At 40.1% G+C, this 16,748-nt stretch overlaps 1 protein-coding gene and 1 long non-coding RNA gene across 2 annotated transcripts in view; one reads left to right on the plus strand and one right to left on the minus strand.

The window, feature by feature from the left end:
* Positions 1-16,748, plus strand: part of LOC138187075 (uncharacterized) — a 163,092-nt gene that overhangs the window by 42,923 nt on the left and 103,421 nt on the right. The gene's annotated exons all lie outside the window — the stretch shown is intronic.
* Positions 13,566-14,159, minus strand: LOC138187144 (uncharacterized). The gene has a single exon (XM_069127623.1). It carries the CDS (start codon positions 14,055-14,057, stop codon positions 13,566-13,568), a length of 492 nt encoding a protein of 163 aa, XP_068983724.1. The 5' UTR covers positions 14,058-14,159.

Genomic DNA, 16,748 nt, shown 5'->3' on the forward strand with positions numbered 1-16,748 from the left:
AGGTAATTTAGAAAATTAATTTCATACGTGTTCCATGTTCTACGTCTCGAATCTTTTTTTAGGCTAGGTTTTTTAAATCTTCCCGACGAGGGCCGCAGATAAACCTGGAAGATAAGTACATATTTAAATCAATATTTGTCTCCTATCTTTCTTCGCCGATAAAAATTCTCCGTGTCCCTCTTCTAGAAATGCAGCGTTGCGTGAGAGCGTACGCAAGGGGCACGAATATCAAACATACCAGCAATCATGGGTCACGTTAACGTCGTATAAATTAGGAAACGAGACAAGATAAAAGTAGTAGATTTTTATTGTTTCCCCGGGGATGGTACAGACGTTTCTTATTTTAAATTAACCTGATACTATCCACTGTATCGTGCGTGTATCTGTTACATCGTATCCACATTTTCTTCGTTTAAATATTAAATTGATTTAATGCAACGTTATAGAAACTTTAACCTACTGTGTTACCAGAGTTTCGATTATCTACATTTCGGGTGTTACATCGTCTCGCAGAATCTCACATAATTTACGTAGAACTATACACGTAATGTAGAAACTCAGTACGTAATATACAGGGAGTAAAATAAAAAGGAAGAAGAAAAAAGTAGGAAAGAGAAAATAAAGGGAAGGCGTAAAAATTGTTTGAAATGGTTTCGGTGGAATTACAGCGCCTTAGCATCCAAGTTACCAGCTCGTGAAAATCAGCCGGAGCCGCGTTTCGTTTCGCGGAGTATAATTTCGTGGAATATCCGGAACGATTTGAGATTTCGCAACGCGCAATTTATTCAGCTGTCACTACGCGTTACCGTTCCCGTTTTCTTCGTTCCGTCTGCTTAAGATCCCGGGGCTCCTTACGAGTTTTCGGCCGTTTTATGGCCGGCTACCGCGCTATTACGGTGTCTGGCCGAGCAGAAAGGGATCAGGTGGAGGCGCCATTACCTTCCTCCAGGGGTTGATTATTTTTACAACGTGCTCGTACGGCCAGTGGTTTTTACAGTTAACACATTGCTAGAGATAACTAACAGCGAGATAATCGAAGGTCAATGGTAATACCGTTTTACACGCATCAAAGACGCATCCAATAAACGTTTTACCTTCTTTCGTATCGTAAGTTAAGCTGCATATTTTACATTTTTTATGGAAAACAGCCTTGCAGGGCTGCACTTGCTACATCGCAGGGTAAATGGTTATTGCTGGTTAATGGGACGTTAAAAGTATGCAGCTATAAGATTTTCATGGCTTATAGTACCGTCTGAGAGGAGTATAAAATGCTTATCTCTTCGACAATGTAGCAACAGGCCGTCAAATACAGCGCTGTATATCTTCGGTGTTACCATAAGCGCAGCAATTACTAATATTTGTTTTCTATAAAAAGACGGAAGTATGTGTTTTTTACGTTTGATACCAGGCTCCTTTCTCACAGTCGGACCAATGTGATTTTTCAAAATTCGACGAGTTATAAGGTATTAGTTGTCAGAATTAACAGATACCCTCGCACAACAGAAACAAAGTTTGCTAATGGCAATGATCAGAGGATCAACTGATTCGTGTCATCTTTGGTTTCGTTTTTCACGTTAACTACTTAATATTATTTAAATAAATTTCAATAAATTTCGTTATGGCAGATAATTTCTGTTATACAGTTCTGTCATGGTTGAATAGTTTAGGAATACGATGCTAGCGAGGAGGGGACAAGGATGTTTGGAATTGTAGATTTAATTAGGAGCGTTCGTCCTTTTATTAAGAATGTGATTTTAACACGTGACTGGTTTATTTGATTCCTTCACCATGTCAGCTGTCTGTTCTTTTCGCGAGGAATGAACTCGCTTCTTTCAAGCTTTCTCTCCAGAGTCTATAGAAGTGATTTTCTTACGGCCTTTCGAAAAATACAACATGACAAGCTACATGTTTGCTACTTGTCGACGGACGTCACTTGAAAATAATTCTCTTTTTCTCGTGATTTGAATTCGTTAAAGGCACGCCGTATGTAGCGATGGAATATACATAGCTCGAGATATAAATTATTTTTTTACACCTGAAAATAAGATGAAAAGCGATGTTCGAGAAAAATGTGATCTTCCAACTAATTTCCAACCCAAAGCAGCAGGTATTCTATGAACGTGATGTATTTTTGTAATAAAATTTACAAAGCGAGCGAACTAATTCCGTCGCTTGAAATTATTTGTAAACGGCTCGTTATACGAACAACCATCAAGCGCAATGTACAATGTAATAATTGTACGTATAGATTTTTATCACGTTGCATTTTTATCGACGTACGAAGATTGCCTTGAGTTTTATAAGCGTAGCGTGTAACATTTGACCCTGCAATTCGAAGGAGTAACGAGTACAAAACTGTTAAGGCACATGGGTTGAAAAACCAGTAATTACCGTGATATTCTTCGTCCTCTACGTTTCGTATAATATAAAATATCGTAGCTTGAATCCGTAAAGATGGACGAACACGGTAAAACGATGACCAAACGTTGGTATATTCGTTCTCATTACCAAAAAATCTTTATTAATCTTCCTTTCCTTATTATTAATTCTGAGAATACGTTTTCTTCGATATATCGTATTAATTCTCAGCGCAGAGAAAATGAAATTTCACCGACGAATAAAATTATATCTTACGCTAATAACATTCGTGTCTGACCGAGCAAAGAAGTAGATTCGACCGATCTTCCACTTTGAAGATTTCAGGCTCGGTATAAAATGATATTACATCGATTCCTTCTGCGGACGTTTTTAAATATTTCATTGATTTATTTTCGCATTTATTTCCATCGATTTGTCAATCATGAAACAAACGATCGATTCAGGGCTCCACGCGCACACGTGTACGCTCGATTGTTCGCTTCTTCATTCATGAAATGAAAAGGCAACACGTTGGTGTTTTACTGAATAGAATTATGGCAGGCAAAGTGGTGCTTCGTGACTGAAAACGTTTCTTACTTCTTTTAAGTGGACGTTTCTCTGCTGGAATATTTAACGCGGAACGTGGCGTAAATTACTACGGTTCACGAATCCCGAAAGAAAGATCCTGGATCTTATCTCGTGAGGAAATATAATAGCCGTCCCTTTCAGAGCCTCCCGTCGCGATGCCGAGTTTTTCTCCGCTGTTAAATCCCCACGAAATACCCTGAATTAATTATGTGTGCACGGGCGAGAAATAAATTCACCTGTATGATCGATCAGATGAACCGTCTCTCTCGTATTTCCCTTCCGATTTCGTGTACAGTCCTCTCCTTCGTTTTTTCCAGATTTTATCCACACGTTGCATGTTGTTGAATATTAATAAATCACGAAACGAAATTGAAATTCTGATAGAGTTTTACCGTATGAATCGACTCGATTCAAACAGTCGATAGACTTGAGTTAATAGACTCGATGCAGTTCTACTGTACTGAGAGAATCGGTTTAGACGTAATCGTAAATCGATCTAACAAATCAATCTTATTTGAATCAAGTTTTTATTAATCAGCTTAATTTTTCGATGGACTCCTATTACATGGATTTATTATATGGAATTTTATCGTGTCACAAACATAACAACTTTGCTCCTCGACTTTCCCTAATATTGGGTTGGCAACTAAGTGGTTGCGGATTTTGTCAATGCTACCTAATGACAAAATCTATATCCTAGTGTCATTAGGTAGCATTGACAAAATCCGCAACCACTTAGTTGCCAACCCAATAATATGAGCAAGATCAAAGGTTTGATCAGCAGTTGGAATTCTTCTCGCAAGGTGCAAAAGCGCGTTAATCAACAGCGTCGCGGCGTACGTATCGATCGGTGGCCGCAAACGACTGTCTGCGATCCGAGCGGGCCAATTACGAGGCCGTGCCTATCGACTCGATTCCAATCAACGAACGTATCGCAACGGTGCGCAGTTAATCGCGCGAAACTAGCGGGTTCGTACGAAAAACGGTAGGAGCGCGTTGTGGTAGTCGACTAGAATTCCATGGAGTCTTGGCCGCGCGACAAGAAAGCTGCCATATAAATCTAGGCTGGAACAGGCGCAAAAAGGTTGGCCGCTCGTGGCTGGTATCACTTTTATTCCACATTGCCTGGCGCGCTGTGAGACTAATCGGTGCTCGCGTCACGTGCCTAGCTCGTTTCTAGCCGTGCCGGACCGTACCGGCTTCTCTCTATGTCTTTTGCCAGTTTGCCGCTTCCGATCCTCGGTAGCTGTGATTTCTTGCCACTTTCCTAAAGGATGAATATGGCTAGCGATGGGAACAAGTATTTTACGAGCCGATTAGAACCTAACTGATACTTTTCGAATACTAATGAGCCTGTAGTTGGATAGAAAGCAACTATGCTTTGAAGCGTTAATCGTAGATAGTTCGTTTCTCAGAACAGTTTGGATTTCCATCTCGTTTCATTGGCATGATCCGATTTTTATGCGTCTACGGAAAATTTAGAGACGTTGAAACGCATAGAATATGCAAAAGTGTCATTCTCTTGAACAAAGAGCCTGGCTATTGGTAATGCCAAGTGTTTCACGAGATGATTAGAATGTAACAGTTACTGCATACGATTAATCTCAATGTAGTATTTACATTTTATGTCGCCACTAATTCTGACGTACGATTCATTGGACGATTTAGTGCTGGCAGTCGCAGACAGATACGAAGCCGAACGATTCTATGAATAATATATGAACTCTGAAGTTCAATTCATAAATTATTTTTTTATAAGTATACGTTATACGTAATACACAATATACAATACGCATGTACATCGAACTCGATTCCGTTACTTGATCGAATGCCGCGAAATGAAATTAGTTTCCGATTAAATTCGTGAGAACATATTGAACTTAATTTCATGAATGAAATACAGTGGAACTGAAGACGAGGTAAATACGTTGCTGCGACGTATTCGCGATAAGAATCGTGAGTCACGAGCAGAGTGAGACTTGCACCTGAACCGGACACTGCTTTCTGAGGTCTTTGTTCATTTTGCGTTGCGTAGCCAGGGTGGATGTCAATCTGAAAAGTAAAAGGTGAAGGTAAACGGTGTGTTTCGAAAGTGACGATTTTGTAAGTAAGTAGTCGATGTCGATGATGATCTTTGCTACGTTCACTTCGTCATGGACTTCTTGCCGGAATTTCCTTTGGAAGGAAGTTGGTCACGGTCTTAGTTGAGACTTTGTTCTAAGGCTGTTTCATTTTCTAGCCTATATTCTAACACCTATAACGATAAATTTATTTTCTAACACCTACAGAGATAAAGCAATAACGTTAACTTGTCGGGATATCTCTGCAGATAAAAGCAAAATGTTTTTTTCACATTGGAATAAAATTAATACGCACGATTACGACACAAAGTCTAGCCGACTAGCTCTTAAATCATTTTGTTTTTGCTTTTCAGCCATTGTAATTACACCAACACACAAATTTGCATTCGCTCGATCATGCAAATCATATTCCGCTATTTGTAATAATCAATAATCGGATATCTATGCGACATATTTTTATACGTGTATTACATGATTTTTATACATTCTGGCGTGTGAAAATTTTCCACGAAACCGGTGAAAGGCTGATAACTTAATAACCAATCAAATCACAAACGATAAATATTCTGAAAAATCCCAAGCTCCATAAATAAAACGCTTCGCCACGTTCCTGCAATTAATTCCCCAAATAGACAATCCATATTTATCCATTTCTGAGAAATGTTCGCATATAATGAACAAAAACGTCTGACATATCCAAGCTACATATATACGTATTGTAGTTTCGTGAACAAGGGGCCTGGGGGCTGTCGTGCGGATTGTAAACAAGCGGTTGCTGAGTTGTGAATTATAAACAAGCGGTTGCTGAGCATATGCGTAGCGAGGTTAAGACAAAAGACAAGGGGTTGCTAGGGGACAATAAACGAATTAACTTCAGTGTGAGTTGAGAAGTCGGAGAGTGCGGATTGCGTTGTCGAGATAGTGTTGTTGGCGTTGTTAAGAGAGAGTTGAATTTGCGTCGACGAGGATTGTTAATTAATTATCTAGTTGTTTTTATTATTACACGTTTGTTGCAATTAGTTCATGTTTAATAACCATTGTTTTCTGTTTAATTAACATCCGTGTTTAATCCATTTATCGTTAATAAACTAATCATAATAATTTACGATACTACAATATATACATATACAGGGTGGTTGGTAACTGGTGGTACAAGCGGAAAGGGGTGATTCTACGCGAAAAAAGAAGTCGAAAATATAGAATAAAAATTTTTTTTTAATTTTTACATCGAGACAACGATCTACAGTGAAATCCGTTATAACGTACCGCACGCGTAGCGAAAATTCAAAGTCGATTTTCTCGAAAACAAAGCCTCAAACGAAAAATTTTTATTCTATATTTTCGACTTCTTTTTTCGCGTACAATCAGCCCCTTTCTGCTTGTATGACCAGTTACCGACCACCCTGTATAATACTTTCGCCAATACTTAGAGAAGGAATTTCTATGTAACCTACGAATTCTCTGGTTATATCCATAAAGGTATAAAAATGCAGGAAAATCCTCAGCCATAAAATAGTTCTCCTTCCGATCGCTCGTATCGACCGTCTATCGGTGCTTTCGCTTCATGAAATAAACAGTGTGTCGTTGGTAGTGGTGGCCTTTCAACGATCGTAATAGCGTCTCGATAGATGAACGTCATCAGGAAACCAGTTACGGGGGCAACCGGTAGAAACGCACGCGCGCCGTCTCAGCTCAGAAGGTGTGTTATACCTGACACGGCGAGAGAGAAGAGAGGCTATACAAACGGGCACACGTGACACGCGTGGCGTACACAGGCGCTTACACCGTGCGAGCACGTGTACGCTGGTATTTATACGGCGCTCTCTCGGGGCCGTGGGAATGAGCGGTTACCCGCGACCGTTCTGGCACGAGCGCCGCGACGAGCGTCGACTGGCGCGAAAGCGGACGCGGACAGGGACACACACAGCCCGATTACCGTTCCACGCGGCACGGAGCTAAGAACCAGCCGATCGAAACCACGCCGATATCCGCGACACGTGCTTTTCCCTCGCTCGTAAATCGCCCGGAGAAACGCTCGCTGAGAAAGTATCCCGAGAAAGGATCGAAAGAATCCGTTTCTTGTTACGTGTCGCGTTAATTTGTTTCCTTCGTAGTTGTCGGAGACGCGGTGTTGCGAGGTTTATGGGACGGGACCCGGTTGATTCGATGATTCGACGTTTGACGATGATCGTTGCTGTCGTTTGTCGGTTTCACGCAACGGTGGTATGTTCCAGGAATTGACGATTTTAATGTATAGCTGTGGAATTCCATTCTGAAAATCAACTATCGTCGCTGTTTTAATAAGAAGATCGCCGCGATGTAGAGAAACTGTTTTATCGTATACTTTTTAATTATGTATGCATTAGAACATTTACATAAGATAGCGTGTTAGCGGCGAACTATCCGACGATTTGACGATGTTGGTCAATGTTATTGTAACTATGGTTTGCTGGAAGAATGACGTATCTAAGAAATTGTCGAGTTTACGATGTTTATGAAAGTTGATTTTGAAATATTTTACTACAGTGGAATTGTTGTATGTGTTTGATAAAATTGCACTATTTAACAAGAAGAATGTTGCGATTCACAAAAATTGTTTTATCCCTCTTCCTCACAGGGAGAATACACATAAGCGATATTTTATTAGATATCCTCAAAGTACGATATCGATGAAATTATGCGAAAAAGAATTGTTTTCGTCGTCCTAGTGGAATCCACGATATGTTGCACTAGGCAATCTGCTGATTCAATGGGGTTGCGTGTGTTGGGTACGTTAGCGCAACCTTCGATTATCGATTTAGGATCACCGACAATTTTCAATATTTTTTACTTTTTCTAAAGGAAATTGAGAAACACGATCGATCTCTAATAACGAAATATAAATTAATCGCTAAGATGCCAAGGTGTTAATTTATCTTTCATCCCTTTGCTCTTTCATCGCTACCTGTATTCTTCGTCAGAAGGTGAGATGCCGGTATTCCAGAGATACCAGCGAAGATATCAGCCCTATTGCCTATACGAAATTATGCTTAATACTAATTCATATAAAATACGTATAAAAATCGTTCGATCTAGTAGACCAAACTGCGTTCATAATAATCGATGATTAACCATTACGTCTAGTTACGTTATTATTTAAAAATCATACGCACACGTACAAGCATCGATGATAAATATCATTGCAGAACGCAATCTTGAACGATTCTAATATATATACATCGGTGTGACGATGGACATCGATTTCGAGAATTTATGAGACAGGTGTAGACACGTTGAAAAAAGACACGAATTACTGCAACGGCATATGACATGGTGCAGAGACACAGAGTATAATCAATTCGTAATAATCCAATTTCGTTATTTCGTAACTACCTTTTAATTTCGATTTCTTTTATGTCTGACCATTTGATGCATGTTCGGCAGCGGCAGGGGGGAAACACCTTCGAACGATTGATCCGAATTACAGCAGATATTATCCGATCACGGTATTCCATCTCTTGAGCCATGCAATCCACACGGTTTCACTCTGTAACAGTTTCCGTACTGTTTCATTAAAGGACCGACAATTTTAGCCTCGTACTCTATACGACAAGGAGAACGATTTGCATGCGGGAGAGAAAGGAAAGTTCAATTTTTATAATTCGTACCTCCTCGTTTCCGTGCCGGGCAAAACATCCATTTTTGAGGTAACAACATTATTTATTAATAGCGTTGCTCGATGGGAAATAACGTGCAAAGTGGCGGTCACGGTTAGCGCAGGTCGTGGAGAAAGTGTTAATGCAAGTGCGAATATTCGTTCAATCAAATACAGGCGTGTGAAATTTATTAAATTTTTGAAATTTATTTATCCATTCACGGGAAAATATCATTGTAGAGTAAAATTCGTACGTTACGATGATATGGGACACTTTATGGTCTTAGTATTTCGTACAAGTTGTGATAATTGGTGCAATTACCAAGGAGAAGGTTAATCGAGAAGGCGGCTCGCGGGATTTTACATTCAAAGGAAAAAAGGAAGGAAAAATTTGCATCTAAGAATTTGCAAAAGAATCTGAGACTTTAAGACAGTTCAATGAGGATTAATTATAAGTGAAGAATTACACGTTGTCTCCAACAATTCTCAAACGTAAAGTCAGTTGAAAAAGTGTTCGATAAATCGGACAGAAAATTCTCTACTCCACTCTCAGAGAAGTTTATTTTCGCAAACTCTGAAGCCAGATTTATACTCGAAAAACAACGACAAGTACGCGAGAAGACTAATAAAAAACGTAAGATATTTGTTTCAAATCGTACCAATATAATCGCGACAATCGTGGCTCATTGCGGTGCTAGTGAAATTTAAATTATTTTAATGAAACGTTCCGTTTAATACGCGTAATACGTTCATTAAAAGTTTCTAAAAGTGTTGGAATACTTTGAAAGAAACTGTACGTGCCTACCTAATTATAATGGAAACAGGAAGAAATTCGTGCCGAAGGTTTTTTTCAGAGAATCAATAACCGGGTCAGTAGCGGATCGTTAAGGGTCGTTTCGCCTTGCATTGATAATTTTGAATCGAATATATAATTTTCCGTCGCGACAAATATGTTCGATATATCGACATACGCGCGTGACAGCTGCCTTATGCAGCACAAAAATGCCGCCAAAAAAGAAAGAATGGCAAAACAATCAATTTTCAAGAATATTCGAAATTTCACGCGCGACCGACTTACGCGAGAGAGCATTTTTTCCCCATTTGTTCTTTTTTTCTTTTCTTTTAATATCCCGACGTTGCGATCTGCGGCGAACAACTAATTTCGCGCCCTGTACTCCGTAATCATGGCAATTACTCGGGAGAAAAAGGTTTTGTTGCGACACTGTCGATACTTTCCGATCGATTGCACTGCCTTCGATCGAAGGTCCGGTATCCGAAGAAGAAAGAAGAACAAGACGAAAGAAGAGGACCGCCTCGGGTAGCTACGGATCGGCGATGCGAGCGTAATGAATTAATTTCGCCGATGGAAACGCCGTCGATTAAGCCGATCGACGAAAAGGAGTCTGTATAATTGATACATTTCGCGTGTCTGTCCTGTTTATCCTCTTTAAGTGTGTACAGGTTCTTTCATTACTGGTTGGACCCACTCGAACGAGGAAAAAATTTTATGAGAAATATTTGAGGGGATTGGGCCAGAAATTTGCCGACTTGTGGCTTTGAAATTGATAGGATAAAAGAAAAAATAAAAATGAAAAACGTGGTGAAATAACGCGGTGGATCGAGAAATCGGTTAGCTTGCGGTGTGTAAAAGGAACGTTCGGAGAAATAATATCACGCATATGCATCTACTTGTCGTCTGAAAATTGGATTAGAGCAGAAATTTGCGGACTCGTGGTTTCGAAATCGATTTGGGTAAAAATGCTTGGTAAGAAACGCAGCGAAGGAGAAATTGGCTGATCAGCGGTGTATAATAATATCGTACGTATAAATCATTGGCATTATAGACGAGCGATTGAAAAATTGTTCTCGTTGATGGCGTTTTATCGTTGATGAAACATACTGTATGCTTGGTATTTACAGTATAACGGAAATGTGGTGTGTCCAGTTTTGCTTGATGCCAGTGACATAATTGCCTTTAAGACCGTTTATCTTTCATTTTCGACTCTCACCGGTTTCTGCCGTATTAAATTCGAAATGCATTTCTCCTCGATGTAGCATGCATGTGATATAAAGTAAATTAAATCGATATAATTCAAGTTCCTTTCTTTATTTTAGGATTGCTATAATTAAAGTGATACGATGAAAACGTATAACCATATAAAGTAATGTTTCTATCTTAATAAGAGTCGATACGAATTTTGCCACAGACACCTGCACGTTTTTAGTAAATTGCGAAAATAAAAAGTCTATAACCTATGGTTTCGGCAGTGTAAAGTTAGGGCTGGTCCTAATGCAGAATGATACGAAGGGTTGCCTACTCTTCAGGGTTCGATCTAGGGATCTACCTAACCATTTTTTCAATTTTCCAACGTGTGTCGTTTATTTTCTTCGTAATTTCGAAGTATTCAAATTTCCATTGCTGAGTTCCATTTGACGTTACGTTTATAAGATAACACAAGATGGCAATTTTTATATTTACTTACTTCCATTTACGCGATTAATTAGTGCGGCTTTAAAACCATTATCGTCCATGTATTTCTTTGATTGTATTATATCCAACGAGCACTTGAAAATAAAAAGTTAGCAACTAAAAAGTTCTTTTTTTTTTCTTCCAAATACGATATGACTATGTGTTAATTGAGATTCACCGATAAGTTGCGCTGTTCTACTCTTTAACGTAACATTTGCGCTTTCGATCCCTCGTTCGGTCACTCGCGGTCTGCTGACCGTTAAATAAACATAAAATTGGATTAACCCTATCGGCGAATTATGCACCCCTGCTATTATTGTATTACCGTCTGATGCACGAGCATCAAGCATGCCGCAATCTTTTGTTAGTTTTCGGGGGTCGGTTACCCCCAACTCGTCACGGAAAATGATGTGAATTCATGCACCCCATGCACCTTGGTGGGCATGTGCTTGTCACATATGGGCAACACGTGTGCGTATTTTCAACAAACGAGTTTTCGTTTAATAGCTCGTATAATATCTATTTTGTATATTCTATGTCTCGGCAGATTCGATATTTTTTTTTTTTTTTTAATTAAGTTGCATAAAAATAATCTGACGTTAGTCCATATATTTTTTTTATTATTTAATTTGTACTTTACAATTTGTCCAGCTGGACATTTGGTAAAGTTGGTCCATATGTGAACAATTTTTGTCGTGCCTTTTAAAATAATTTGTTCGCTGTGTAAGATAATAATTCGTTTGAAATAACGTTAGCTGGTGTGCAATATTATAAAAATATAGTCTTCGACTTTAGCGTATTACGTATCCTTCCCAAAATCGTTTAAAAAATAAGTTTTCTCATAGTCTAAGAGGAACCATTCAGTTCTGGAGATGTTACGTACGTAATTTTGTTAAATAAGCGTTAATAATATCAGTAAAATAGAAAGCAGAAATAGATGAAATAATCGTGATGGATTTAATATTTAGAGAAATTTTTATTCATCGAGACGAGAGTCGTGAAAATGTCGAATTTCTTGATTACGTAAGAAACCTGTTCTACTTCATTCAGCGGATCCACAGGTGTGTACATTGATTAATTGTGTGAAAAAGGATAATTGAACAGGAGCGTACAAGATAAAAGGATTCTTTAATTAGCTTAAAGAAGAAATCTGATTGTACGAATCTCTTAGAACCCTCAATTTCGTTGCTCTAACTAATACGTGTAATCTCCGATGACAAGTTTTTCTGATTGCGGTGGAGGTTTCTAGGAAATCGTCTATTTATTACTAACCCCTAACTTCTAAACCCCTAACTTTAAACTAAACCCTAAAACTTCCACCAACTTCGGCAAGGAAAAATTTTGTCCAAAAACTCTACAGAATTCTATACCATTTCCTGTCGAATTTTTTCCTCCCAATGATGAATCCGAAATTCTTAAAGGTTTGTCGAATCTTTCCTCGGCAGAACGAAGGGCTGAAAAGACCCCCGAGGCTTTCTTAAACCAGTTTCAGGTATGAATGGACCCTTTCCAATCTCCAAACCTTTGTTCGAAAATACAGCCGGTTATGAAGGGCTGACCAATTTCAAAGATCACAGGTGAATCGTTGAAACGAATGAATTTCGTCTAAAAGGGGAAACGTTTCTCGAAGTATCTTTTTACGGGATTGGTCGAAGGAGTCTTTCGTATTTTTAATAGCATCGCGCCATTTAAATTTAATTTAGTCAGAAAAGAGTTGAGAAACTTGATTCGATCAGAAAAATTTGAATATTCTCTAGATATATCAAATTCTAAGGTCAAGACTTATCGCTAAGAACTTAATAATTAAAGGAAGGGAATGAATAACGAATCGGATGATTTCATCTTAGAAGTAAATTTATTTATACTCTTAATAAACTGGAAGACAGTAGGAAGTTTCGTCTGAACGACTATTAAAGCCAATATCACAACGTATACAATAACTAATCTAGTAGGTACGAATATCACAATTGCGATAAACTTTCTATCGCATTATTCAATGAATAAAAAAGAAGTACAAAAAGGAAAAAAAATAGAATATTTTTCTCTCCGACTGATCATCGAGCCAAAAAGTGTCATGAAACTTCACAATTTCATTCTTAGAGATCAGTTAAAAAACTAAATCTATTTATCACAGTTTCGATGTTATCTTATCTAAAGGCAGTCTGGCAGCACGAGAGGCAGCCCCTCAAGGTCAAATATTCTCCCCAGCTCCATCTTGTAGACATCATCTTCGTCCGTTTTGATCCCCGGCAAGTTTTCATTATTTCTCGTCGAATCTTCGTGTCACTTGGACGTTACGACGGAGCATCCTCGCAGGTGGTTTTCCAAGGTCTCCAGGAATCCTCAACATCGACTTGGAAGATCGATTTCCGAGGGTGATGTGCATTCTAGCACGAGGTAGATGAACTTGATCGTACGCCGATGATGTGGTTTTTCACGCGACCTGCATCTCAGGTGTTTGATGTTGAGAGAAGGCGCGTTCCTTGTAGCACAGGTCACTGTCGGCCATGCTCAGGGTCGTCCAATAAAAGTCGCCAGCGTGGGTGTGCGCGAAATGAACGGGCACGTAGCACTGACCAGGTACAACCGGTACGACTGTCATCTGTCCGTCCAAGCAGACAGTGATGGCAGCTCCTTCCTCGGCGTCTTGAAGTTCCGCCAACAGTCGCCTCTCCAATGCTTCGTTGGCATTATTCTGATTGTCCACCTCCTCGGTGAAGATCTCCACTTGTGGCACGGCCTTCTGGTCTTTGGCGTATTTCCCTCTGTTCGTCTTCTTCTTCAACAATCTCAAAATGGGTTTCAACACGCTTCTGACCCGTTTGCCGTTGGTGGCCGTGCTCTTGCCCGACATCTTCAGGTTGTAGAGGTTATCGTTGAGCTCGTTCTCGTAGTCGAACACGTGGCTCATTGTGGCGGCGGCCATCTTGCTTCTCGTCCTTTGCTGATTCTCAACACTGAACCGGTTTTAAAGAGGAGCGCGTCCGTACGTCCGTGCGTGCACTCTCGAGACTCGGAATGAACCGTGCGGATCGGCGCGCAAACTGTACTTCGACTCGAACTTGGAATTCTCGAAAAAGCGTGTTCTTTACGAAGCTACTTCGAGAGAAAATCCAAGACAGATATACGTATGCTGTTGGCTGTATACGTGCTTTTCTCAGTTGCTTTGGAACGAAACGCTAGTGAGCGAATGATGCCTTAGACGAGCAACCCCGGACCTTATATAGGCCCCGTCGAGCAGCACGGGGTGACAGAGTGGGGAGGGCAGGTGCACTCTGGCTGTGGGAACTTGGAGAATTCGGAGCTTCCCACGTCAGGGTCCACGCCGACCATCTGCCGTTTCTTCTCCCTCCTCTGACACCCTCCGACACTAATCCAACCTACCACCCCGACCTGTGCATAGCCTCTTCACCTACCCCCGCGATCACCCCCGCTAGACCTTCGTCCTAGGTGGATCCTTCCTTTCCTTTTCGCTCTGCTCCTCCGGTTTCCATCCCGAGAAGAGCAGGAGCCGCCGGGGTCCTTTTCGGCCCTTTTACTCATACACGATCAAAAGGGTGGATATTTCGCCCGTTTTCGGGGGAGGACCAGTTCGAACCTGTTCGCGACAGGTCTCTTCAACGTTCGAAACCAGAGTAAGTATTGAGAGATGAGAAGCTGGCTAGCGGGATGACACAAGGGTAAGATACACACTGCTTTTCGTAGCTCGCTGTTTCTCGCCTTGCTATATCGTCTTATTATTATCGTATATGAATTGTTCACAGGCCAAAGTTAACTCCGCTTTTCGAAATTCTATCAAAATTTTCCTCAGTTTTCTCTACTTTTTATTCCGCGAAATTAACCTCTTCGTCAAAGGAGCAGCTCGTATCAGTCGCGTAGAGACTACGTCGACTATCTCCGTAAATTAGAATACACACAGCACAGTTACAAACGCTACGTTCTTCATAATTATAAAAACTAATTTTCTCATTTGTTACGCGAGCTCTATGCGAATTCAACCGCGCGGTTCTCTTTGAGGTTTCTAGCAGAAAGGGACCTAACTGATGCAAACGATTTCGATGATTGTTTACCCGTGGACCGAGGCTTAAGTGGAACCTTCTGCTGGAATTTCAATTGATTCGAAATGTACATACCTTTTCGGTATTATTTTTTTTACAAAGAAATTCTTTGGTTCGTAGAGTGTGTGTCGATCTCGTTGGAAGATTTTTGCACTCAAGATTCTTGATGTTGCTATTAATTTCGTTAATGGTACCATAAGGTTTTGTTACACCTATCTTAATGATGTTACGTCACGCTGGGATTACCTGTAGAGACGATACGCCTTTTTAATCTCATTTTTTCTCGAGGTAGGAAGAGCTCGTTTCTCTCGTTAACAGTCGTATCACGATTAAAGCTTCTTGAAAGATTCCAGCATTAACTTTCTTCGCCGCACTGGATACACTGGTCTTAAAAGACGAAATCGAGTACATCACATATGCATTCCTCTGTCGAATTATTATCTCCTTCCTACTTCATCGCTTTCAACTTTCCGCTTATTTTCAAGCCGTTATCGTGTCGGTGGAGATATCTCGTGCTTCTTGACGAATAAATAAAATTCACATGGCGCATTACAGCGCCGAATTTCCGGTAGAAATCTCCAATTCCTTCTCCGGAAGGCATTTAATTATTAATCAGAAAGAACGTTGTTGCTCTTTAAAATTCTTTTAACATGTTCGTTGTCGATTGAATTCTCATTATAACAAATAACTTTCGCACAGAAAGACACGTTTAATCAATACGTTCTTTAAAATCCTTACTCTCCAACAACGTATTCGTTCCGCATCTTCCCAAACTATCATCGACTTTATCGTATATCTTGCAATTTAAGCATAATACGACTCCAATGAAGATGCATAACCTGTCGCTAAAAATTGACATTCCGTTAAAATGTTCGAAATTTTTCTCAAAATACACCGCTGCGTCTCTTCCTCGCTATTATCGATTTTCCATAGGAACCGAATTAAAAGAATATAAAATATAGGAGTTTGAACGTCGCTGCTTGCATCTTTTAAAGATAATCAAACTCTCTCGCGTTCTATTTTCGCGCGCGATATTTATGCCCGTCCGCGCAACGATTAATTCGTCCAATTAGATGAAACATTCGATAGGAAAGGAGTTGAATCGCGTTTACTCGGCGACGTTTAAATCAACAAGTTGGCGCGGGGGGCTGTAAGTTATAGTAATTAACGCGCGGCAATAATGTTGGTCGGCTTCCTCCATTACCCCAGCGTGCTCGAGAGATTTAGGGTCGAGCATCGAGCGTCTAGACGTAGTGAGATAGCATGGCACCCCTCAGAGTCGTTAACTACGCCTTGAGATTTGCTTTTTTTCCTCGACCAGATGAGAGCCGCGTTCCCCTTGTCCGCATCCCTGCAGCGAATCGTACACCCTCGTATACACCAGGCGTGTGTTATGAGACTGGAATAAAAAGTACGTTTTTTTCCTCCAACCTCAGATTCTTTTTGCTTCTCTTTTTCTTACCTAGTTCACCGCCTCCCCTATGGATCTGTCGAATTAACAAGTTTTTCGACAAGCAGCTTTTTTCAAACTACCTGTTCACCTTTACGAACGTCACGAA

The sequence above is a fragment of the Bombus flavifrons genome, chromosome 14 (assembly GCF_040668555.2).
Source record: "Bombus flavifrons isolate JBK064 chromosome 14, iyBomFlav1_principal, whole genome shotgun sequence".
Lineage (NCBI taxonomy): Eukaryota > Metazoa > Arthropoda > Insecta > Hymenoptera > Apidae > Bombus > Bombus flavifrons.

What these genes read in the sequence shown, in the direction of transcription:
- LOC138187144 (XM_069127623.1), bottom strand. Translation starts at nt 14,057, where the DNA reads ATGGCCGCCGCCACAATGAGCCACGTGTTCGACTACGAGAACGAGCTC.